Source organism: Hyalella azteca, unplaced genomic scaffold (assembly GCF_000764305.2).
Source record: "Hyalella azteca isolate HAZT.00-mixed unplaced genomic scaffold, Hazt_2.0.2 contig7558, whole genome shotgun sequence".
Lineage (NCBI taxonomy): Eukaryota > Metazoa > Arthropoda > Malacostraca > Amphipoda > Hyalellidae > Hyalella > Hyalella azteca.
The window spans coordinates 24,027-50,380 of NW_025937681.1; the positions used below are offsets into that span (position 1 = coordinate 24,027).

The window sequence follows — 26,354 nt, forward strand, 5'->3', positions numbered from 1 at the left end:
ATAAAATTTTCTCTTTTGGTTTTACACATGTGTACCAAGTTTCAGACTGATCCGTCTGTAAATAGCTGAGATAAAATTTTGCCCAGACGCTCTCCTTAAATACTTGAAATCAAAACCCTCGATCTTCTAATGAATAGAGGAAATATATTGATTTTGCACTACTTATACTATACCACATTGTACCTTAAGATTGATACCACAGAGTACAATTCGTCCCCTGCTCATATTACCTCATGTTTGATGCCACAGCGTACAATTCGTCCCCTGCTCATATTACCTGATGTTTGATGCCACAGCGTACAATTCGTTCCCCTGCTCATACTACCTCATGTTTGATGCCACAGCGTACAATTCGTTCCCCTGCTCATACTACCTAAAACCGCATACAGAAAAAACGGTTCCAATAGGAGAAAATTACAAGTTGCTTCTATCTCCAACGAATTTCAGAGGGAGAGCGTTAAATTAGGGAAAATTATTCGTGCCAACCTCATTTAGTCACCCAGTGTTAACTTTAACCCTATAATTAGTAATATTATTACTAATAATATTATTGATTATAGTCTAGGCGTAAAATGGGCTTCATTTTTGCATTACAATGACTCTACACCTCGCTGAATTTGTATAGCCAGCTAGGCATTTGAACCCGTAGTTCACTGCACCAAAATTGATGTTTTAACCATTCGGCCATCATTCAAATTTTAACCATAATTTTTGTAGCTAGCACGGATCAAACCCGCAGCACACTGCCTAAATTTTGGGGGCTCATAATTTCACCCACTTGGCTTCTCTGCCATGTTATTAGTTTCATCTCAAATGTAATTAGAGATATTATTTTATAACGATAACAAATGTAACAAAAAAGTCTAATGTAATCATAGAAGAGCATACACAAATTCTATCTCATTGATATGCAGTCGAGTTTGGTTTTTGAGAATAAACGTACGTTTGCAGGCTTCTTACCAGTTTAAAAAATTTGACTTTGATATGAAAATAACAGTTATTACTCTTTGTTTCATGTAGCTACTGTGATACAAGACTTCTGGATCACTGACTTCCAACTTGGACAAAACTTCAAGGTGCAATACATCGCTGCCTGTTCAGCATACTTCACTTTCAGCCTCAAAGTCGGGAGTAAAAGCGTTGGTGCTGTTAAGTCCGGCGACGTAATTTCGTACAACGTACTACCCTGCACAGCCATGACGTTCACTCTCACCCCATCCTACGGGGGAGTTGTTGGAACGTCAAAGACGTTTAAGATCAAAACTCCTAGTGGTGAGCTTTGAATTTACTGCTAGAAATTTTCAGCTAAATATAGGTGGAAGTTTTAGAATAAAGCCAGGAAAAAATATTAGTTTTTTCTGAATTCTGGTAATATCGTCCGAGATTTATTTGATTTAATTCTGAATGAGACTTTGTCTTAAAAGCACTGCATTATATGCTTTTGTGTGGGTTATTTCGGCCTAGTTTGGCGTAAATGTGTTTGTGCTGTCCTCATGAGTGTGTTTGTGCTGTCCTCATGAGTGTGTTTGTGCTGTCCTCATGAGTGTGTTTGTGCTGTCTTCATGAGTGTGTTTGTGCTGTCCTCATCATGAGTGTGTTTGTGCTGTCCTCATGAGTGTGTTTGTGCTGTCCTCATGAGTGTGTTTGTGCTGTCTTCATGAGTGTGTTTGTGCTGTCCTCATGAGTGTGTTTGTGCTGTTCTCGTGAGTAAGTTTGTTCTGTACTTGCATGAGTGTTGGTGCTCGAAAACTGTTTTTCCTACCATATAACCATTTTGAATCTGCAGAACATACAAAAACGTTAAAGTGTTACTGTTTATTCGTGAAACCTTGCATAATACCCGGAAATTATTTGTTTCAGTTCCGGATATTACTTCGTTCATTATAGACAACATAAATCTGCACGAATCCTTCGATCTTCACTACATCGCCGTTTGCCCTAACGCGTACTGCTATGGTATCAGCGTGAATAACATCAACCTTCAATACCCAGTGACAAGGGATACCAGAGTAAACCAATGGTTACCGCCCTGCACTGAACTGACGTTCACCCTCCATGCCCTGAACTGTGCCGATGAATCTTACGCCGAATACTCAACGAGCTTGTTGCCATTCCATACAAGTCAAGGTACTCGTATATTCATTTTTTTGATAAATCATGTTATTGCAAATTTGTTTTATTTTAATTTATTATTAATAATTTATGTCATACTAGCAATTTTTTCTCTCTGCTTGATGGGCGTTTCCAAGTTCATGAACGCTGATACACAAAAGGCATAATTGGATGCAGATAATCAGAAATGACTGAAGCTGGAAGCAAGTCAAATTTCGTTGTCGTGAAGTTTTTTGTCTCTACGGGAATTCAAGGTTTTGCGGAATTCTTTAGCTCTAGGGAAATTGTGGTCGTGCTTTGTCGTTATGACAAGTGTTTTGCTGCTAACTGTCAAGTGCATTGTCGTTTTGACAGTTAACGTCGTCGAGAAGTTATTTATAACATTGGTAACTAACGAGTTGAAAAGCTCTTTATCTCTTTGTTAATAGACGGTGTAGAGAATGTCTTCGTCGTTGTGGCAATTGACGTCGTCGTTAAGTTTTTTATAGTTTTTTTAATTCATGGCTTCGCGAAGCTCTTTGTCACTACGTTAATTGACATGTTCGTGAGCTTATTTGTAGCTATGATACATGTGTGTCCCGGAGTCATGAATTTCGTCATAAATGAGATCATTATCGGCGCTGTTAAGTGATTCGTTGTTACCGCACTCGACGGAGTCGATTGCGGCGAAGTTCTTCGCCGCTATATACGATTCCATGTTGCGTTTTTCCTTCCCGACAGCTTTGGGTTTACGGTTGCCACTAGATCGATTTGAACATAAATTATTGGCTCTGTGCCCGCATCATCCGAATTTTTTTGAGCGAAATTAGCACCTAATCAGAAAATTGTAAATACCCTAACGGTCGTGGGGCAACTGAGGAGCGCATGACCTGACACTTTCTTTGGCAGAAATGGTCGAATGTAGTAAGGGGGGGGGTTAGGGTTTGGGGATTTTATCACATAAGTTGTATTTCGAATATTCACGTCCTATAGAATATTACAGAACAAAATAACATGGAAGAAATTGTATCATCGATGCACAAGGAAGCAACTTGCTAATTTGAACCGATTATAATATTGGTAATTAGGACTTTCAAGAACAACATTCCACATCACCCACAGCCAAACATTCTTCAACATTAACCAGCGCTCAACATTTTCTTGCATTCACGAGCGTTCAACCTTCTCCCACACTGCAAAAAGCCAAATTTTATGCAACAATCACCAGAACCCGAAATTCTCCAATATTCGCCAACGCTAATTGTTCGCCTACATTTTCTAGTACTAAACACTCTATCCTATTCACCCGAACCAAACGTTTTTACTTATCCCGGGTACCTAACATTATCCAAATATACCTGTGCATACCAATAAATATAATTCCCTCACATATACCAGATTCATATATTTCCTTATAATCACCTTAAGATCCCCCCAGCTAACATACCCAGAGTGTTTAGGGACACACACCCAAAGCCATGTTGAAAGCCCCACTTTTATGACGGCGACTAAGCGCCGTCCACTAGCGACACCGAGACTTTAACTGAGCTTCCCGGGGCTCGAACCCACGCCTAGCTTCTCATCTCGATGCCGCGGTGCCGACATCACTGCGCATATATGCGCGGCTCCACACAACCACCTCCTACGACAGCATTCGGCAACCTGACCACGCGACGCTTGCCGCACACATATAAGCGCGTCAAGCGCGTCGAGGAAACACCAAGTGTTTCAAAACGGGGGGTCTTTTTATCTCAGTGTACATCGGCGCTTACCACTGCGCTACCGGTACCAAGCGCCACCAAAATTGATTCTGGTGACATTCACCAGCATCAAAAATTTATTCCCATTCACCACTCATCAGTAGCAAACCTCCTACATACAATAGTACCGAAATTACATGTCACACACCAGTGCCAAGCATTTTCCCGCAATAATCAAACCTGACTGTCCTCCCACAACATTCACAAGCAACAGCCTCGTGTATCTACTAGATTCAATTTAAAGCATAGTCTTGATTTGAAAGTAGTGATAATGCAATAAAGCGCGGTTTGAATAGGGAAGCTAATTCTTGTATATGCAGGGATGGAATAAGCCAGACAAATGGCACCATACTTCGAACGCAATAGCATCTCCGCTGCATTGCTTCAAACCAGGGTAATGGGTAACCCCACCTTTGCCGAGGAACCGTAATAAGGGTTGTTTCAACATCAATGCTTCTGCAGCGGGTTGTTGAAGTCATGTATACATGTTACGTTCGCATACCTATGTACCGTGCCAACACGCGACGCTCGCATGTTGCCGTAGAGGTAACGCAAGCTTGTTTTAGATAACGCAATGCCTGCGTGTTGCTGTACAAACATGCAAGCGTGTTGACATATGAGCATCGTACGCGTATTGAAGACAACGCAATGCCCGCGGGTTTTGCTAAACACAGGCAATGCCAGCGCGATGACGGACATGCATTGCATGCTTGTTGAAGTGAAGCTTGCACTACTATCACGTGAGCATAACGTACTCATCACAAGCGTATTAAAGATATATTAATGCAAGTATGTCAACGAAAACTCAACGTTCTAGTGTAGAAACGCTTGCGTGCTCATAAGTACGAACGCATGCACATGCATCGTCAAGACTAAGGCAGGAGCTAGGTTCGCTATAGTGCTATGAACTCATGCAGCTACTGAACAGGGTGAGCATGGGGCAGCCTGACCAGTCGCTTATTTCTGGTGGCAATCGGCCTTATTTTTTTTGCCATTGAACCACCTAGATTAGTTCCTAATTTAGCGGCTGAATAAAGTAGACGGCCGATTCATGTCTGATTTACCTCTAAGGTAACCCTATCGAACTTTTGATTCCTGTCAGCCGCTGGCTCAAGGACGCCTCAAGCTCGCCTAGCGCATAAATTATAGGCTCTATGTCCGCTTTAGGTTCTGGTTGTACTGTACGAGGGAAATAAGCGCCTGATTAGGATCCGGTCCATTCTTTGACAACCATGGGGCGACTGCAGGGCGCGCGTATTGGTACCTGATACGTTTGGGGCAGACATGGCCGAATCTGAAAAATGCGTCAAAAAATGCCCCCTCCCTTCCCCCCTTTAAAGTTAAAGACCCTCTCCCTCCCTGAATGACGCAATGAATGTCCCTCCTTATCATCCTAGACATGTATCATCGCGGCACAATGAAGCAAGTGGCAAGTAAACACGAGTTCAAATGGGAATAATATCTGTTAATACAACATTCAATCACACCCACCTCATTTCCCACAACATTCTCTAATATTTACCTGAATTGCAAAACCATCGCACATTGCCCGAGCAAAATAATCTTCAATATTCACCAGCGGTCAGCATTCTCACACGTTGCCCAAAACCAAACATTTTTCAATATGCAATAGCACTCAAAGAAATCGAAGTAAAACTTTAGATTAAGTGCATCCAAAAGAAGGGTGTTTTTTTAATTATATTTTTTTTGGGGTGTAGATTAAAAACCTGAAATCCGTTTTTGGCGGTTGGCATGGGAAACCCGATTTTTCCCCCGAGGCTCTAATTCTTCAAAAAAATTGGGCAAAAATCGGCGAAATCGGCGAAAAAACCTAACCTAACCAAACCTAACCGTGGTTGCAATGTCGTGGTTGCCTGCAATGTCGTGGTTGCAAGAGTATATGGGTCACCGAGGCTAAGTTAAAAACGCTATAAATCCACGGATATTGGGGCCAAGATTTAACTTGTATTTTATCTTACAAAATATATAAAACAAATCGGAAAAAATCGGTTTTCCGATGCCGACCGCCAAAAACGGATTTCAGATTTTTTATCTACACCCCAAAAAACATATAATTAAATAAAACACCCTTTTTTGGATGCACTTAATCTAAAGTAATACCGAAATCGAAAATCACCCAACTCATAATACTCCGATTCCACTCTGGTACCAAACCCAATGATAAAACGAAAAACAAGCATATAATTACAAAGAACCAGCAAAATGATTACTTACGGAGTTGAGACTAGGATTTCTATCCATGTTTGTACGCGTTCCTCTTGCAGCGGAACGGTGACTGGTGCAGACTAAACTCAACCATGCAATTGAACTCGTAGATGAACTGGCATTCCCATAGATGAATCCAACTTTCTCGATGAATTAGAAACTAAAACCTTAAGAATATGGACACGAACCGTTGAAATATCATGATCATTTAAGCATATGCCTCGAGTTAAAAGTTTCCATTACTGACAGTTTCAAAATCTCTGAAGTCAAGTTGAAGCCGGCATCATGGCGCCATTATATTCGCGTAGTGCCGCTATCGGTGTCGTGTTTTTCTATGAACTCCACTTGCAGAACCATTGTGCATGAAAACGAATACATTTCTAGTTTCTAATAATGTTCAGCTTTTAAAATCTATAATTTTCGAGTCTAATACATCACAAGTTCACTTTTCCCTCTACGATTACAGGATTGAAATGAGCAACGTTCGTCGTTGAACGTGTGATCATCACTAGTACCACTAGCGAACTAACGCCGGGCGTCCGCAAGGTAAACGCACCGTGTAGTGTCTTGTACGACGCTGTTCACTCACTCCCTCAAGCTGCATCACGTTACCCAGGAATAATATTTGAACATTTAACGAGGCTAGCAACAAATTTAGCCCTGCGAACATGATAAAGTAACTATGAGGAACAAGAACCATAAAGCAATGACCAGGTTTTGTCATCGAGGTTGTTTGAACTAATGATTAAACTTTTTTTTTAATTCGTTCAAAAAGTAGTAACCCTAGGTGCCTGAGCAGAGTTATGTACGTTATGTATGACACTCACACCCAGTAACCGCCATTGAATGAAACGATCTCGATTCACTGAAGGAATTATGTGAACCGCACCAAAATATGAAGCAATTGTGAACCTCACATGAAAATATTGAAATTTTTTAGACCTTACTGAACATCGGAAGGTACATTGTTCAATGCCTGTTATCAGGCAATGCGCTGTCATCACAATATCAAGCAGTTTCATCGCAAATCATAGTGACCTGAACATTTGATAAAATACTTGTAGGCCCTGAATGCAAAATCGAACTGTCATCGGTTGCTTTTTCTGTCAATTAACAGCTTACATATTAGTTATGTGTGTTATGACAAGAATTAGAAATTTATCTCATGGAGCTACAAGCATTATTTTTACTGCCTCGTACTTATCAAGTATTTTTCTGCTCCTTCGCCCCTTAATCAGATTTCCATGCTTTCAAGTATCCTGCGGTTTAGAAAGACAGCCAAATAAATCCAGATATTTTTGTTCAATAATTATTGAAATGATTATCTTACAACACGTAAGCTTAGAAAATTGGGAAAATCAATTCTCATATCGTTCCATCGTATGCCTTGACAAACGTTCTCATGTACATACATCGACGCCATATGAAGAGCGGGAGATGGTCAAGGTTCGCTCAAATAATAACGTCTGCCCACAGAAGCCTGGCCAGCTGCTTTTTTCCGGCTGGTTTCGTATATTCGCCCTATCGGCTACCGACTCCCGCAATCGGCTCGTGAATAGCAGTTGGGTGGTCTATATGCAGTTAGGTGGTCTATAGGCGCCTGAGTCACCTCTAAGGCAACTGTATATAATCTGGGGCGGCCGTTAATGGCCGCTCTGATTCCGAATTTTGATTTTTGATTGGGTAATTGAGGGAATCGTGAAGTTTTCTGTCCCGACGCTAATTGATGTCATCGTGATGTTCATTGTCGCTGCAGTCATTGACGTCGGGGTGAAGTTCTTGTTACTAAGATAATTTGGGCCGTCGTGAAGTTTTCTGTCCCTACGCTAAGTGATGTCGTCGTGATGTTCATTGTCGCTGCAGTCATTGATGTCGTGGTGAAGTTCTTGTTACTAAGATAATTTGGATCGTCTTGAAGTTTTCCGTCACTGCGTTAGTTGGCGGGTAAAAGTATTATCTTGACTGCTGTTAAAATATTTGTTATTTGACTTTTTGTAACAAATAATATACTTTCTTTATCGTCATTTTGCATTATAAATTATAAATTTTTCTCTGCATTAGATTGTGTGTAAATTGCTTGAAATTAGGGTGAAGACGTCTATCTTAAAGAAAAATTCCTTTATGTTGTCACTGATGAATAGCAAATTCTTTTCATTATGTAAAATTATATGAAAATTTTTGCAAAAATATAACATGCACTTGAGCATCTAGGAAAGACGAATAACTCTGTTTTTTCCAAAAGTATTATTGGTAGAATTTTTGAAATTCTTCATAAAATTAGATGAGTATCATATTTCCTATAATTTTATGAAAAAAAATTAAATCTTTTATCGTAGTAGAACCTGTTCATTGCCTATACTAGTGTGAACTATTTTAAGATATTTCCAGCGTGCAACCCTGCCCACACTATAACCCATGCAAGTGTTTTCTGTAGTGAGCACTCGTCTGATGTGTTTCATTTAAGATGCGTTTGAATAACATTTAATAACTCAAAATAAAATTGGTGATAACCGGAAATCATTTGTTGCAGCTCCGGATGTTTATGCGTTCACTGTAGATAACATAATACTGCACGAATCATTCGATGTTCACTTCATCGCCGAGTGCCCTGACGTGTACTGTTACGGAATCAGCGTGAACGACGTCAGCATTCAATACCCAGTGACTACGGATACCACTGTTAATTATGATGTACCGCCCTGCACTGACTTGACGTTCACCCTCTACGCCAAGAACTGCGCCGATGACTCCGACACCGGATACTCAACCAGCTTGTGGCCGTACCACACAGATCCAGGTAGAGTTTGCAATTTATTATGATTAATGTAAATGCAACTTTATTTTCATCTGAATTTGTTATTATAAGTTTATGAATTATGACAAATTTTCTTGTGTTTGCTAGTTGGAGGGAATAAAACCTGATCCATGAATGAAGATCCACGATCAAGGCATGACTATCTGCAAATTGCTAAAGGCTTCAAGTTTGTACCACGTCAATTACGTAGCCTTGTCTATAGTTATTTCTTCAACACTTGTACTTGAACACTTGCACTTGGCATCGTCGTAAAGTTCTTTATCACTATGGTAATTGTGTGCATCGTGAAGTGCTTTGCAGCAACTCTAATTGACGGCATCATGAATTTTTCAACTTAAATTGATGTGGTCGTGAAGTTTCTCGCTGCAACAGTAACTGCCAGCGACGTGTATTTCATCGACGACTCTGTATTTCTTGGCGTGGTGATGATCTTCGTCGCTACGACAACTGATAATGTTATTAAGTTCTCTGTCAGTATGGTAATTATCGGCGTCATTAATTTGTTCGCCGCTACCGTAATTGACGGCGGCATGAATTTCTCTGTCACGACAGTAATAGTGTGCGTCGTGGAGTTCTTTGTCTCTCTTAAACTGACTTCGTCGTGAAAAGCTTCGTCGCTACGACAATTGAAGTCGTCGTGAAGTTATTAGTTGCTACTGTAATCGATGTCATTGTTAAGTTCTCTGTCGCTACCGTAATTCTCGGCATTGTGAAGCTCATTGTCGCTAGAGTTATTTATGGCGTCTTGAATTTCTTTGTCGCTTTGATCATTGATGTCGTCGTGAAGCGATCTGCTGCTAAGGTAATTGATGTTGTTCTAAAGTTCTTTGACACTAAGATAATTTTCGTCGTCAGTAAGTTTTTTTTCGTCTCGGTAATTGCCGACATTGAGAATTTCTTCTTCAAACTGAAATTTTCAGCGTCGTCAAAATATCCCACGATTCTGGAATAAAATGCGAAGAGAATTTTTGCCGTAACAGAAATCGACGTCGTCGTAAAGTTTCTTGTTGCTACGGCAATTCGCGGCGTTTTGAAACTCTTCATCGCTGTTGTAATCTATGGTGTCTTGAAATTCTTCGTCTCTTTGGTCATTGATTTGTCGTGGAGTTATTTGCTTCTACGGTAAATTACGTCGCTGTACAATTCTTCGTTTGCGTCATTAAGACGCAAACTTTGTGTCACTTCGATAATATCTGTCGTCGTGATATTCTTGGTGACTTCAGTAATTGGCGGGCAAGGGAATCGGTTTGGGTACTGGTATAAGAAATGTCTATGCTTGTTTGGCTTTAACAAATGATATAATTTTGTATACCAGTTCTGCGCTCCAAATTTGTATAAATTCTTTTTCTGGTGGTAGATTGCATATTCAACAGCTGCAGTTTCAGTGAAGTCAATTTTCGTTAAAAAAATTGTTCCGTATCATGCATATGAATCATAAATTACATTCAATATGTTAAATTACATATGACTTAATGCAAAAATATAGCATGCACTTAAAAATCAGTGGATCGTGAATACCTCCATGTTTTCCCAACAGTTTTCTAGTTATTATTTTTGTAATTCGTCTATAGTTGTAAATGTATGCTTTCTTTGTTGTCATCTCATGCAAAATATTTGACCGTTGTCGAATCTGAACATATTACCCCTCCTACTGCATAATTGTGCATGCCATCCTCGTTCAGCGAACAAACTCGCCCACACAGATTCAACAGTGCTGTGGAGCGCACTCGTATGATGTATTTCATTTATGATGTATGTGAAAACCATAAAATAAATAATAATAAATTTGGTTGATAACCGGAAATTATTTGTTTCAGCTGCGGATATTACTTCGTTCACTGTAGATAGCGTAAATCTGCAACAATCTTTCGATGTTCACTTCACCGCCGCGTGCCCTGACGCATACTGCTATGGTATCAGCGTGAATGACGTCAGCATTCAATACCCAGTGACAACGGATACCACAGTTACTTATGATGTACCGCCCTGCACTGACTTGACGTTCACCCTCTACGCCAAGAACTGCGCCGATGGATCCGACGCCGGATACTCAACGAGCTTGATGCCATACCACACAGATCCAGGTAGCGTTCATTATTTATGGTAAATTATGTAATTGCAAGTTCTTTTTCATCTAAATTTGTCATTAATAGTTTATCCAACATGACAATTCTTCTTCCATTTGCTAGATGGAGAGAATAACACCAAATCCATACATGAATGCAGATGTTATATGACCAAGGTATGAATAGCTGCAGATATTATAATTACAGTAAAGACTTCAAGTTAGAAGCACGTCTGTTTCGTTATCGTGTAATGTTTTTCAACAATAATACTTGACGTAGTCGTAAAGTTCTTTGCCACTATGGTAATTGACGGCGTCATGAAGGGCTTCGCCGATACTTCAATTGACAGCTTTGCATAGTTTTTTTTTGCAACTGTAATTGGCGTCATCGTGAAATTGTTTGCGCAACGGTAACTGGTGGTGTCGTGAATTTCTTCGACCAGAAGGTAAGTGTAAAGGGCGTGATGATTTTCGTCGCTACTTCAATTGAAGATGGCATAAATTCCCTCGCCGCTACGGTAATTGACTGAGTCGTAAATTTCTCCGTCATGACAGTAATTGTGTGCGTCGTAAGTTTTTTGTCTGCACGGTAACTGACGGTCTCTAAAATTTCTTTGTAAATGAAACAATTTTCAGCGTCGTGAAGCTCTTTGTCGCTTCTGTAATCGACGTCATTGTGAAGTTCATTGTCACTACGATAATTTGCGTACTCATCAATTTCTTTGTCGTTTCGGTAATGACTTACGTCGCAAATTTCTTCGCCAATACAATAATTTTCAGCGTTGGTAACGCACGTTGATACGGAAATAGAAAGCTTGCCGAAGTTGTTTGCCAATACGGTTATCGACGTCGTCATTAAGCTCTTTGTTGCTGCGGCAATTTGTGTCAATGTGAAGTTTTGTGTGTCTGGAAATTATTTGTCACTTCGGTCACTGATGTTGTCGTGCAGTTACGTGCTTCCTGCAGTAATTGGTGTCAATGTAGAGCTCCTGGTCACTACGATAATTTGTGTCGACCTGAAGTTCTTTGTAAATACGGTAATTTGTATCGTTGTAAAATTCTTGGTAACTACGGTGTTGAAGGCAAGGAAATCGACTTCACTACTGATAAAATATACGTTATGGTAGCCTGCCTCTAACATCTGGTAATTATTAATATCAATTTAGCACTTAAAAATGGTAGAAATTCGTTTTCTGGCGTTGGATTGTATGTTCATTGCTGGAAGTTTTAGTTATTGCCACGTGTTTTCATTCTATTGAATCGCAAATTCCTCTCAGGATGTAAAATTGCATAATAATTTTGGCAAAAATACAACATGAACCTGAAAATCACAAGAAGACGAATAACTCCATGTTTTTCCATCAGTTTTTGGTTATACTATTTGAAATGTCTCGACAATAGTATAAAAATTTCTTTTTGCTATTTTTTCATGAAAATCATTCGACCGAGTCAAACCTCAGCATTACCTTGCTATAGTGCATATAATTGGTCATGTCATCATCGTTCAGCGTACAACGTCGCCCACAATAATCAAACAAGTGTTGCCAAACAAGAGTGCACGTGCCTTATGTGTTTCATTTAAGATGTACATGAATGTCATTGGTCAATTTAAAACAAAATTGTTTGATAACTGAAAATTATTTGTTTCAGTTCCGGATTTCACTTCGTTCACTGTTGATAACGTAAATGTGCACCAATCCTTCGATGTTCACTTCACCGCCACGTGCCCTGACGCGTACTGCTTTGAAATCAGCGTGAATGACGTCATCGTTCAATACCCAGTGACAACGGATACCACAGTTCCTTATGATGTACCGCTCTGCAGTAGCTCGACGTTCACCCTCGATGTCAAGAACTGCGCCGATGGATCCGACGCCGGATTCCCAACGAGTTTGCCGCCTTACCCTACTGCAGGTCAATGTTCGTCTCTGCTGTTTTGTTTCATTAAACTTTGCATGAAACTTATATTAACAATTATTTCAAATAATATCTCACGATGAGTTTTTATCTTTTATTACATATATCAGTGTAGACTCAACCAAAAATGCTAGTTTTCTAGAAATTTAGTGAATAAGAACCTTAACTATTTGCTAATTATTTTCTAATTTCACGAATTAGAATTTGAGTTGGATTTGGAAGTACTAAATCAACGTTTAAAAGAGGAATTTCATTCTATTTCCATAATGTATCGAGTAAGCTATATTTTATGTAGTCCTATGGTCTTTGACAAAACTTGCATGAAGGAAGAGCTTCTGTCAAACTATAATCATGAGATGTAGCGTGGAAAAAACGTTTTGTTACATTCAATGTAGGATGCGTTCTTTAATCGATTTCAAAATTTCAAATTCGATTTTAGAAAACATTTTCTGATCTTTACCTTACCTAACCTAGCATTAATTCCGGTTTATTTCGACCACTTCCAGGATTTCCATATGAGCCATATTTCTTTCAATTTCCATGACATATCTAAAGGAAATCTGACACAAAATATATCATAACAGATGTGGCACTGCACTGTGCTCTTAAATATTTACTTCTTTAACTCTTATATCCTTCTACGACTTCCCTCTTATACTTATCCAGCATTCAACTCCTCCTAAAATCCATATCTCCAATATCTCCATTCAACCCATTTTACCAAATATTTTCCTATAGTACTATATGGAAAGTAAGTAAAGGATTATTTTGCATTGGAATCTATATTTCACCGCAGGACAAGTGGATGGCTTGAACGTAGTCCCGTACAGCCCCCTGGGCAGTTGCTACGCCTACAGCTCTCTCCACACCACACAAGGCGATGCCAAAACAAGGTGCTCCAGAAACAGTTTGAAACTCATCGACTCCAGAAACAACCTTGATGCCTATAAGTTCTTTACGACCGTTGGTAGTAAGTTTATCAAAGAACACCTAATTTTTTAACATTTTTATTCGATTTTGTTTTTAAATATCGTCAACTCGAGCAAAAATTTCATGGCCTACAAGAACTTTAGGAGTCTTTGATCTGAAGTTTTCCCATGTTTTTCACTCACTTTATTTTTTTCGCTCTGAGGCTTGCATGGGTTGATCTGAAAATTCCACTTACTTTTACTCAAATAATTTTTCTATCGTGCAGAGGCTTGGGTTGATCTGAATTATAATGGAGTAAGCTGGACGTGGGGGGACGGGTCTACGCTCCTCTCGAACGATGCGCTCTGGGAACCAGGCTACCCAAAACTGCCTACCATAAGGCAGTGCGCGTTAGTCATGAAAAAAACCAAGCAACTTCGCAACGGCAAGTGCACGCGCAATCTGACCGCAACTTTGTGCATTCAATAAAACCGTTGCAATTTCGACCCCGTGAAAAACATGGTTAGTGAGGTGGATATAAATATCGGCGAATTAATCAGCATGCAAAACCTTTTCGGAATGCGTTTTATTTTTCTCAGAAATAGTCACCTGGAAGTCACCTGGAAAAAACTGGCTATTTTAAATGATCATCCAAAAATGTTTTAACTGGCTATCAAGAAATTATAACCTAAAGAGCTTTAACGAACTCCTGTATAGCCTCATCGGCAACACATAGCTTAGCTAGGCAGCGAATGGTCAAAATTTTATTGAAGCAATAAAGCTTCCAGCTTTTTCCCTGTATGAATTGCACTGCATTGATCAAGCTGTGAGGTGAAAATGAAAGCAATAAGTATAGATATGTTGGGACGCTGGTTAATCGAACTTCTGAATAGTCGAACCTTTGGATGACTGGACCACCCAATGATCATCGGATCACTGACTAATCGGACCACGAATAATTGGACTGACTACAATTGGACCACTGACTAATTGAACGTTTACGTATTTCTTGTCATTAGTTGTTCTCTGAATAATTTGTATTAACCACGCTTCATAATAATTGTTATTATTCACACTTCAGAAATGTTTATGTTAAACTTGCTTCAGAAAATTTTTCATTAAACATGATTCATAATGATTTTTAATGATCACGCTTCAGAAAAATTTGTATTAAACTTGCTTCAGAGTAATTTTTATTAACCTTGCTTCAAAAAATTTTGTATTAACCTTGCTTCGGAATAATTTTTATTTACCTTGCTTCAGACAAATGTTGTTTAAACTTGCTTCAGATGAATTTGTACTAAACTTGCTTCAAAAAAATGTTTATTAACTTTGCTCCGGGGAAAATTTGTTATTAACCTTGCTTCAGAATAATTTTTATTAACCTTGCTTCAGAAAAATGTTTATTAAACTTGCTTCAGAAATTTTTTTATTTAACCTGCTTCAGAATAATTTGCAATAACCTTGCTTTCTTTCACTTCTTTCAGGGGACGTAGTTTCAGTTCCATGGATTTTTGGCATGATATACGTTATCTTCTCCCATCATAATCAGACAAAAAACTGCACGAGGTTAACCCTAAAGAGCAAAATATTCACATCCTTTATCAAATTGAATGCCACAAATGAGAGAGTACTGATAAAGTCCATTCTGGGTTTTAAAATTGGTTCTCTTACGACGTTAGTTTTTAACAATCACTCAGAGGAATGAATGGGTCACGTTGTGCTAAAATCGACGCACTTCTGCCCGTAGCACTGGTAAGCATTATTGATATGCGTATTATTTTGTAGTTATGACCCACGCTATTTGGACAAAGACCAAGAAAGTAAAATATTTGTACCTATTATATTATTTTATAATATTTTATCTTATAAAATAGTTTTTTATAACATATCATTTTATATTGTATTCATTTTATATCATATCATTTTGTTTTATAATCTTTGGTGCGTTATGCAATAAATTTGTGGAATGAACTCAAAATTTTCACGTATATAAAAAGGGCTTTATTAAATTTTATTAGTTAAAATATAACTTCACTATCTATTTATTCACTGTCTATATAGGTTCGATAATAATTTTTTTTTACAGTATCAAAAAAAATACCGAAGAGCAAATTGACATCGCCCAGATATCAACTACAGTACCATTGTGGTCCAACGTGGCCTTTTCAGTGCCCACATGGGAGTTGCCGCCAGTCTCCAATCGCTGCGTAGTTCTCAAATGACTCATAGATTTGGCTTGAATTAGATTAAGTGAAATGTAGTTGGTATAAACCATTTTGAAGAGATGAAGTAAAGAGGTAGCCGATAAGGTTGTATAAATGCCGGTCTCCTGTGTGTTTACTCAGCGATTATTAGCAATATAGACTTCCTTTCGCTAGTGCGAAGAGTAAACTGTGCAGCGGAACTGTGTATAATAGACTGTAAACTGTGAGAATCAGGGACAGACTCGTTGCTAGGACATGAAACAGGCGCAAGTAGGACTATTATTTCGAGTCATTATGCAAGAAATACAAAGAGATTAGGCTATGAAACAGCTGTTTGTGCTTTTGTGCTCATATACGTAAGAAATTAGCATTGATGGCAGAATTTTCTTATTGAAACGCGTGCGTATAATGACCCGAGAATGCATTATATTACAATTTTCAGAGAATCAAAAATTCTTCAGATGACGTTAATAGATCACGAGGCAGGTCTCGGCAATTATACACACGTAAATAGGATACAACACGAATTTTTTTAAGTGGAAAATGGAAAACTATCTCAAATTTCAGACAATTCCGGTATAGTTTGTGAACGGACAGCTGGAGTCCAATCCCATAGACGAGGATTCCAGCAATCGTCGGTCGGTTAATTTTGGGCGCCACTGCATGATGACGATGCTGGTGGGTTCCTCCAGCACTGCATGATGACTATGCTGGTGGGTTCCTCCAGCACTGCATGATACCGATGATGGTGGGTTCCTCCAGCACAGTGCAAGCAAAGGTCTTGTGGGCTTGTCTCAGGGGGTTCTCCTGTTCTCTAATGACTGAAGTAGTCAAGTAAGACGGTCTCAATGTCGTGGTTTTTAATCCATTTACTCCAATGTAGCCCAAATGATGAAGTCTTCAACCTTCTTTGAAAGTAGAAGTAAGAATGAACTTATGATTAATAAAATATATGGCATTCAAATAAAATTCAAATTGGAAGTCTCGTTAGAAATGCTAAGGAATTGAATGAAATATTAAACTTACTAAGTGGAAGATTTATAGATAATGCCTTCAGTTTGCTACAGCTACAATAATTCGCCACCAATACCCTCGCTCGGGGATGTCATCCGCTTTTCAACTGCGCAGTGGCTGCATAATTTTTATAGATGTTAGTTAAGCCAGTTCAGAATTTGTGTTTAACTTACTCGAAGAATCAATTCAATTCTATACAGTGCAGTGGCTGCATTAATGCAGTATATGTTAGTCCAGCCGTTAACGAATCACATAGACTTAAGGGTAATGCTAGTGTCGCATGTCTTAGAGCAGGCTCATCGACTTGGCGTGAAATTAGACGCGTAACACCGGAAGGTGATTAGTAACATGCAGCAAGAGGAGATTTTGTCTTGCGAGGAATTGCTGTTGGCAGCGTGTGAACTTCTTAAGCCCGAAATATGGGTGCATCACGGGATGTTCGCTCCTGTCATCTGTTAGAGTACCGAGAGCGACACCAAGACGCAACGGGATGCTTTGATATTATATGTGGAGAAGCCGGTCTTGCATTTGCAATGTTTGTCATTACAATCCTCTTCAAATTATGAGGTCTAAAAATAATTATTTTTCGTCTCTGGTTATTGACAGAACCGTAAATAGGCCTTGTCTGGATGAAGGAGCTGCTAATAATGACAGCAAGGTAATTGGGTCCTGCGTCGAGGAGACGGAGAATGTAGTTAATTGCTGCAACGTAGCTTAGAGGGTGGACGTTTTTTTTAAGTGTATCTTTTTGTGCTGGCGCTATCGGGACCGAGATATTCTGTTGCCTAGTTGATACAGGAGCTCCAGTTAGCCTGATTAGTAATTTTTCTGTAGGAAGACTTTGATGTTGGTAACGATATTGTGAAGGTGAATGCAGAAAATAAAAATCCAACCGCGATAGATAACTCTTCAGCAGAAATGTATAATTTCCCTGAAGCTAGAGCATCTTGGGGTGGATACAGCAACCATGCCATTCGCGGTGGTTGACCAGAAAAATATGTCATGTTCGATGATGTTCCTGGGCATCCTATGGTTGTTTTTTGTACCCTTCCATCGCCGATTCAGATAGCCAACAAAAAACAGATATGAAGTATGCTATTCGTTAGGTGTAGAAATAAATGATGACCTTTCAAGTATTTCTGACGAGGATTCGAGATAAATATCAGATATTATTTTAAATTCGAGCATTCTGCGGCGGTAATCCAAAGAAGATAAGGCGTTATTAGGATGCTGAGGCAATCACTCAACCTGGGTCTGCACGCCGAATATTGAGCTTTGAATTTAAATATAATGTGGAAATGTCGTGTATCATTAAAGGTGGTGAAACGAGACAGGATTGGGCACAGAATTAGGGAAAGCAGTGATTATTTATATAAATATTTTTCACTCAGAATTGGGTATGACGCCTAATAGTTTTGTTCTCGAACGATGTAACGAAAAGCCGGATAAATTAATGATGAACTCTGAAGTTTTGAAAGTGTGGCGTGATGGACTTTATGCATTCGAATCGTTCGCGGCGTACGATAAATTAGCAATTGAATTTTAATAAGCTATCAGTAATCCTCTAATAAGCTATTGCAGATTTACGATTGTCAATATGAAGTGACGCAAGTAACAGCGTTGCTGCCTTGTCTAAACTGATTTGCTGGGCAATAACTCTTTGTAAGTCGTCTGAAACTTTGGTAGAGTTAACATCGACCGTTTGCTAGAGGCCCGTAGGAAGGTTTTTTAATGGTGATTCGGCTGCATCAACTAAATATGTATTTCGTCGGCATTCTAAATCGGCAGAAATGGGCAACTCCCAACAGGTAAGGACATTTGCAGTTTCGGGAACATTTTTGATTTGTAGTTTCAGCATTGCCGAACCCCAATTTACTGTTTCAGAATTACCAAAACGAGATTTGAGGTTTCAACATTACCGATAATACGACAGTACGAGTAGACCGAGACGCCCAGAAACAGGTCATACCATCTGGGAGTGTGGAAAAAAATGTAACGGCTAAACTACATCTCTCCGTCGTTCGAAAGCAATAAACTCATCAAATCTAAATGTTGAATGAATATATCGCTTGAGATTAATCAAGTTATCAACTTTCGATTCATCAGTGTTTAGATTAATCGCTTGATATTTATTTTGTTCAACAATTACTGTCGAAAGATTTCAACAACCGAGTAGAAGTCAGCACGCAACTGTTGAAAATCATTGATACTGAATCAAATTTTTAACTATTCTCGTTACATGTCAGACTTGGCTCAATTTTACTCAAGTTGTTATTCGAACAAGCGAAAATTCCCGTACGTAGGTATTAAAATCACTTGACTGCTTAAATCGCAAGTTTATCAAAAATTTAAAAGCAAAGAAAATAACCAAAAAATTCACCATTTCTTAAAAAGGAATGCTGTTTATTGTTCATTTCCTTACTTTGGTCCCGCTTCTGAATCTATGGCTAAAGAGTTGAAAGATTTGTTCTCTAAATACCTCCCAAATGTAAATCTTCATGTATTGCTGGTGAATAATTTTGAAATCAGTTCTTTTTTCAAGTATAAAGACACACTTCCTGTTTCTATTCGATCGTCCCTAGTTTATCAATATAGTTGTGCGCTATGCGCATCTGCGTATGTCGGTATGACATCTCGCAACTTTTATACTAGGCTGGCGGAGCATGAAGGAAGGAGTTTTAGAACAGGAAGCCTGTTTGCGCATCCCACTCATTCAGCAGTACGCGTCCATGCCGAGCAGTGCAACGTGCCAGTGTCCGATAGTGATTTTCGAATTTTAGCCTCCACGACCGGTGTTTCCGACTTGCGAATTCTATAGTCCCTTTATATTTTTAAACAAAAGCCTATTTTAAATGCCGCTAATAGTTTATATCCCCTCGAAATTGTAAATAGATAGATTTGTGCCCGTGTTTGCTTCATTCTTGTTTGTTTCTCATTTGACGATTTATGCATCAATGTGAATTTATTGCTAATTGTTTGTACCTGTGTTTTAGGTTTTGAACTGATGATGGAGCTGGTCTCCGAAACGTTTTCCTTTTTAAGAAATGGTGAATTTTTTGGCTATTTTCTTTGCTTTTAATTTTTGATTCCCGTACTTAGTATCATGAAGCTATCTCTTAAACAATTAAACTTCAGTTCAGAGTGAAAACGTGCCTGTATATAGGATACGGAGTTCATTTGGGATTTCTCGTCCATACCATTTTGAAGACAATAACGGCAGGGCAGTAATGGTGACATCGCAGGGTTAAATAATTTTATTCTACAAAGAGTCCAGCAAAGAAATTCTGACTTATGCTAATCAAATGGCATGAATCTCAATTGAACCTGGAAACTGCACCCCCATTGCTTTCCTCGAAATCTTATCATACGATAGGGTGACACACGTCACCTGCTCCTGATTTGTATGGTTTAATTTTTTCTCGTTGTAACACTTCAAACAAGAAGTGAATGGCCCCAAACCACAAAGCATTAGAGAAATAAAAGGCTAAATGACGACTGCAATTAAACAGATTCTCCTGCGTTTGCCGGCCAAAGTTTTTTTTTCCGGAGCTCATCTCAGTGGAGATGATTCCAATTGATAGCAACCAACATTAAATGCTTCTCAGTGTAATTTCATAATAAAAAGGTTTCATTATTTGAACAATAAATTTAGTCACTTTCATTTGCAGTAAAAATTTTTCAAATTCTTATGCCTCACCCTGAATTTGGGCCAATGGTCCTGAGCATCTATAAAGCCCGATGTGATAGGAACACTGCTACAGCTGGATGTGGTAGGAACACTGCTACAGCTGGATGTGATAGGCCCATTGTTACAGCTGGATTTGGTAGACACATTGTTACACTTGGATGCTGTAGGAACACTGCTGCTGCTGGATGGAGTAAATCTTGCTTCTGAACGGCAGTCTTTGTTGACCAACGGGTGAATTTTACGGTCAATTCGGCCGTGAGTTTGGCAGCCATTCGCCTCAGAACTTATTGGCATATTTATTTTCAACTCGCATAAGCTTCCGTCGCAAGTTAGCAGATGGCGACACTCCTTAAAAAGTTTATTTCTGATTTTTTTTGCATCTGTTTCGGTTATGCTATCCTTGGCGTTTACATTTTCGAGCGCCTCGTCAGTGGAAGCTAACAGAAATTTCAGTTTGCTCCTGAGGATGAGACAGAAATTTTCAATGTCGTTCACAACTTCAATCATCTTCAGATAGTTTTTTCTCTCTGTCTCGCTTTGTCTCAGCATTTCTATCGCGGAGACAATTTCCTCTTCAGGCAACGGAGGTAGTATTCTGGTAGGTAATTCAGGTGCACCTGATCCTCTGTGGCTGTAATCTCCTTTGTGCCTTCCTGACAGGGATGAGTATCGACGCTCAGCAGAAATCTTCAAATTTTTCTCACCGTAAGACTTTCCAGACTTGAGCATCATGTCTTCACGAGTGATAAGAGTTGCCGAGGCGGAAATCGATTTCAATTTCCCACTGTCAACCAGTTCATGGGCCCAAAGTGCAGCGCCTTCAGCAATGGCTTCTTCGGCGTTGACGGTCATGTTGAGTTTTTTTATCCCAAAGAAATCCATAACGATCTGCTGAACTCTGGGAATCCGACTACTGCCTCCGACTACGATAATTTCTTTCACTTCAGTTTTTGCAATTTTCGCAGTTTTGACAAGTTTACTGAGAATAACTTGCACCTTTTTGTCCAAAGTTCTTATGAAAGTTTCTTCAAATTGTCGCCGCGTCATTCTGCTTTTAAATTTTGCATTAAATCTGCCCTGGTTGTAACAATCTACCGGCGAGTCTTTCATGAATGTCAAGTTGATCTTTATTTTCTCGCACGCATGCTTTTTGCTCAACAAACTTTTTGAAAATTTTGGATTATCATCTTTACTTCTAAGGCTGGTTCTCTTTTCAATCTCTTTCATCAGCACCCAATCTAAATAGTCTCCCCCTAGGTCCTCATCCCCACTCGCTGCCAGCACTCGCACCTCCGTGTAGTCAACGCTTAACAGCGACGCGTCAAGCTTTCCTGCCCCCATGTCGAAAACCAAGACGTTGTGCGCCTGTCTAAGATTGAGGCACTCACTGAAGGACGAATTTTGGGCCGAACCTGTATTTTCCACTGACCTTATGTTGTGCCGGTAGGCCAAAGCCGCTGCCTTTGGTTCACAGATGAGATCCAGCAACTCCAGGTCGGCTATTTTACACGCGGTTACAATCGCCTCGCGTTGGGATCTGGTGGTGCAAGCGGGCACCGAGACCACGGCGCCCCCAATCTCCCCCAGCGCTGCTTCAGCTTCCTGCTTCATCCTCAGCAGCAGCATTGCAGCCACAAGTTCTGGTCTCAACGCCATAAAGTCTCCATTACGGAGAAGTATTATCATCGGTCGGTTTCCCTCGTAAGTGATGATCGCGTATCTTTCACTGTAGCTGGTAACACTTTGGTCCTCATAGGCTCTTCCTAGAATTTTTTTGACTCCATAAATCGAGCTCATAGAGCTGAACAGCGCCTGGTCTTTTGCCTCTTCCCCCACCAGGTATTGCACGTCGTTGAAGGCCACCCAGCTGGGGGTCGTCTTGTCCCCTCTTGCGTTCGGCAAAACTTCGGCTTTGCCGTTCATGACGGTCGCCACGCAGCATTTTGCCGTGCCGAAGTCGATGCCGATTGTTGGCTTCGCCATCTTCCTGAAATATCAAAGACAGAATAAACTTGCGCATATAAAAAGATTTCGTTTCTAACACAAGTGAATTGATGATTAGTCTTTTGTTCCTAGAACACAGATTATTGAATTCGAACTCACTCACTCGGAAAAAAAATGAATTTTCCTATTGCCCATTGCTCAGACACTTTCTCAGTAAAGCACCAATGAACCAATTTTCCAGGCTAAACTGGGTCAGGATGACCCTCATCGCCACTTGAACAAAGACTCACTCGTTTCTCCGAATGAATTGTCTTTACTAATGTAAATGAAATGGATTTTTGGACATCTGGGACAATAAATTTTCAGTAATTTTAAAGTTTAATTTAAGCAGGCTGGCCATGGCTGGTACCGTATACTATCATGTAAATTAATAACATAAAATTAAGTATTCAAAATCAAATTAAATTTCCAAGGCAATACATCATATTCTTATAGAAAATATTTCGTAGTCGAGCTCTATCATCAATTCAAAAGTTTTAGAATTCAGGTACAATCAGTAGTTAGTACAGTCGACACTATAAATCTAATTTAAATCTAAATTTAGGAATAAAATACAAAGCCAAACCGTTAACAGATTGACGGTTTGGGCATGGGTAATCAACTCGGCCCAAACTGTGTCAATATTTTTATGTGTTTTCATGAGGATTCTTGTCTGTCCAATTATCCTCTGAATTTTGTGCCAACATTCTACAGCAGATATGTACTATAAATATATATTTTAATTTCGAGCATTCCTCTCACGTCAAACGCAATCCCACCAAACATAGTTCCATAAAATCAAAAACACCACCCATTAACAATGTTTGCCGACTTCCGTATTCGAAGAACCAACTTTCACCTGTCATGTCCAGTTTTTAGCGCATTTTCTCATTTATGGAAAAATGCACTATTGTGCTCGCCATGTCCGTCTGTCTGTCTGTCTGTCCGTCCGTCCGTGACCTCGAGTTTTCGTCGACGAGAAAATGCGCTCTCTGTCACTCACTGCAGTGAGCACTGAATTATAATTTTTTAGCTTCGTTCATTTGGATTTAAAGCTAATTAGCTTCAACCATTATGTCACCGAAGCGTTCGCATTTTTTTACAAACCTTGCTGTGCACGCTGAGTTGTAATTTTTGCTCAATTTCTTCTTGGTCAATGGACTTCAAACAAATCTAATGTTAGCCCAAATAAAGAAAATCATGTTCAAACGATGCGTTGAGGTTGTTCACGAGTTCGACAATAGAAACGCTATTTATTGTTCTTTTCCTTACTTTGGCCCTGCATATGAAACAATGTAAAGCGAGTAAAAACTTTTGTTCCTGAAATATTTCCTATATAATTGTCATCATATTTTCCGGTCAACAATTTCAATATCGGGTCTCTTTTTAGGTACAAAAATATTCTTCCTATTCATGAATGTCTCCGGTTTGTAAATACTATTGCGCGCGCGGTGCATCTGCGAACGTTGGGATGACGTCACGCCATCTTTATTCTAGGGCCACAGAGCATAAAGGGAGGAATTGTAGGATTGGCCACTTGTTATCGCGCCCCCTCATTGGGCTGTGCGTACACGATCACGCCGAGCGGTGTTCCTGTATCTGACAGTGACTTTAAGGTGTTAGCTTCAGCTTTCGGTGCTTCCGATTTGCGTATTTCAGAATCCTTGTACATTTTTTAACTTACGCCCAGTTTGATTTCACTTCTGGCTCCTATCCACTTGAAATGGTAATTAGATTTGTCGTTTTCCTTTTAGTCGTTTGTCTTTTATTTGTAGATATAGGTCATAATTTCAGTTTTTTTGTTTCGACTGCACTTACTACTTATTGTGTCAGCATCATAAAATTCCTTAACTGAAGATAGCGCTGGATTCCAAAACGTTTTCTATAAAGATATATGATTTCTTTACTTTAAAATTCAGCGAATTTGCGATTCGAGCAAACGAGTGACTTGTATTCTTATGAAACTGTACTAAATTTAGATCGATTTCATAATATTTTACAGTTTTAAAATCAGACAAATGGAGAAATAACTTATTTTCTTAAACTGGAATATTCAGACATTAAATTTTCTTCTAATTGAACCATTCTCAATCAATGACAATAGACTCGTTTGGTTACAGTGAGAGAAGTATTCTTGACTTAATATATCTCTAAAACTTTCATCATTATCAATTAGAAACTCGTGAATTTCACCACTTCGATTATCACACTAAAAACTCATTGTAATTACATGTTTTGGAAATTATCTCACCTTGAATTATCATTAATTTTACTGAAAATTTTTCACCATTACCTCGCTGTCGCTTGAACAGAACCTCCGCGTCCACCAGCGAGCTTGGAATGAGTGCGATCGAGTCGCCCAATCGATGGTACAGAAAACTTCGGGTTTATCAAGAATTTCTGCTTGCACAAAAATATAAATTTTCCACACATGTATTTAGTAACAGTTGAGAGTTAAATCATTATCTCATAATATATTATTCCTCAGGTGAAGACGTAAGCTGTTTCTGTAAACATAAAAGTTCAAATCCCAATCCGATTGTACTGCGTTCGTTAAGAAATTTCCGTATCCGGAAATTTCTTGATATTTGGCATCAGTATTGCCACGTATTTCTGTATCCAAGCAACGCCTTACAAACATGACTGCACCTGAGGTCGTTACAAACACGTATTATACGACGAAAATAAATCTAATGTCTCTTGAAAGAATACAAGATGAAACATGTATATAATTTAGTTGCACAATGACCTAATAATTAAACATTCATCAATATTATAGTTTATTGAATTCAAATTTAATCAAATTCAACTTTTTTAACCTCAATTTCAGTTGGAATTTTTGGTCAATCGAATAATATAGCGGCCAAATTACCAAGCCTTCTGTCAATGTCGTATTTATTTATTTTTATTCACTGACGAACCTCACTCAAGATTGCGTTATCATTCAAAATTATAAAAAAGCAATTTCAACGATAAAACTTGTATGTGACGCGGTGACATGCAGAACTCGGCTGTTGGGTTTTAGAGCCAACTTCACAATTTAATTCCGTTCACTTCATGGATGTTATGATTCCAATTTGTTGTGGCCTATTTCCGCCGTGATTTTAGCGTTTCATTCATTATTTATGATAGCCGTGTTGTAAAGAAAGATCAGATCAATTATTCCTCGTATAATCGATCGACAAATAAGTCTTGAAAAATACGGAGCGTGATGTTCATAATTCCAGTCTCATTCATTTCCGATGATATAGTTCATAATTAATTTTTAGAAAACCATTTCGTTACATGCCATTCTCTCATGAACTTACCTTCACTAGAATTTATTTTTCCGTATAAATAATAATAATATGATTTTGATATCATTCCCGTGTTTAATGCGTCATAATATTTTCCAACATGCAACTGCCGAAATCAGTTGATATTTAATGCAAAAATTCGTTAAACTCTCGCCGTTGCCTGCAATATTGAGGACAGACAACCTCACGTCAGTCCTTCCTCTGTTGATTCAAGGGAGCACTTCATTGAATCAAGGGCGCATTTTTAGCGCATTTTCTCATTTATGGAAAAAATGCACTATTGTGCTCGCCGTGTCCGCCTGTCCGTCTGTCTGTCCGTCCGTCCGTCCGTGACCTCAAGTTTTCCTCGACGAGAAAATGCTCTCTCTGTCACTCACTGCAGT

At 39.1% G+C, this 26,354-nt stretch overlaps 2 protein-coding genes across 2 annotated transcripts in view; one reads left to right on the forward strand and one right to left on the reverse strand.

Moving 5' to 3' along the window:
• The window catches only part of LOC108665333, a gene marked incomplete at its 5' end in the record, with an annotated part of 38,110 nt that extends 23,273 nt beyond the window's left edge, over positions 1 to 14,837 (forward strand). Inside the window, 6 exons of the mRNA XM_018152078.2 lie at positions 1,861 to 2,127; positions 8,608 to 8,874; positions 10,710 to 10,976; positions 12,608 to 12,871; positions 13,671 to 13,844; positions 14,070 to 14,837. Coding sequence (XP_018007567.1) covers positions 1,861 to 2,127; positions 8,608 to 8,874; positions 10,710 to 10,976; positions 12,608 to 12,871; positions 13,671 to 13,844; positions 14,070 to 14,272 — 1,442 coding nt within the window. The remainder of the gene's footprint in view (positions 1 to 1,860; positions 2,128 to 8,607; positions 8,875 to 10,709; positions 10,977 to 12,607; positions 12,872 to 13,670; positions 13,845 to 14,069) is intronic.
• Positions 14,838 to 20,249: 5,412 nt separating this feature from the next.
• On the reverse strand, positions 20,250 to 24,982 carry LOC125178164 (heat shock 70 kDa protein-like). Its single transcript, XM_047881296.1, has 2 exons — positions 24,969 to 24,982; positions 20,250 to 22,679 (listed from the first exon to the last, which is right to left on the reverse strand). The coding sequence occupies exon 2, from the start codon at positions 22,673 to 22,675 to the stop codon at positions 20,663 to 20,665; it is 2,013 nt and encodes a 670-aa protein (XP_047737252.1). The 5' UTR covers positions 22,676 to 22,679; positions 24,969 to 24,982; the 3' UTR covers positions 20,250 to 20,662.
• Positions 24,983 to 26,354: the final 1,372 nt, after the last annotated feature.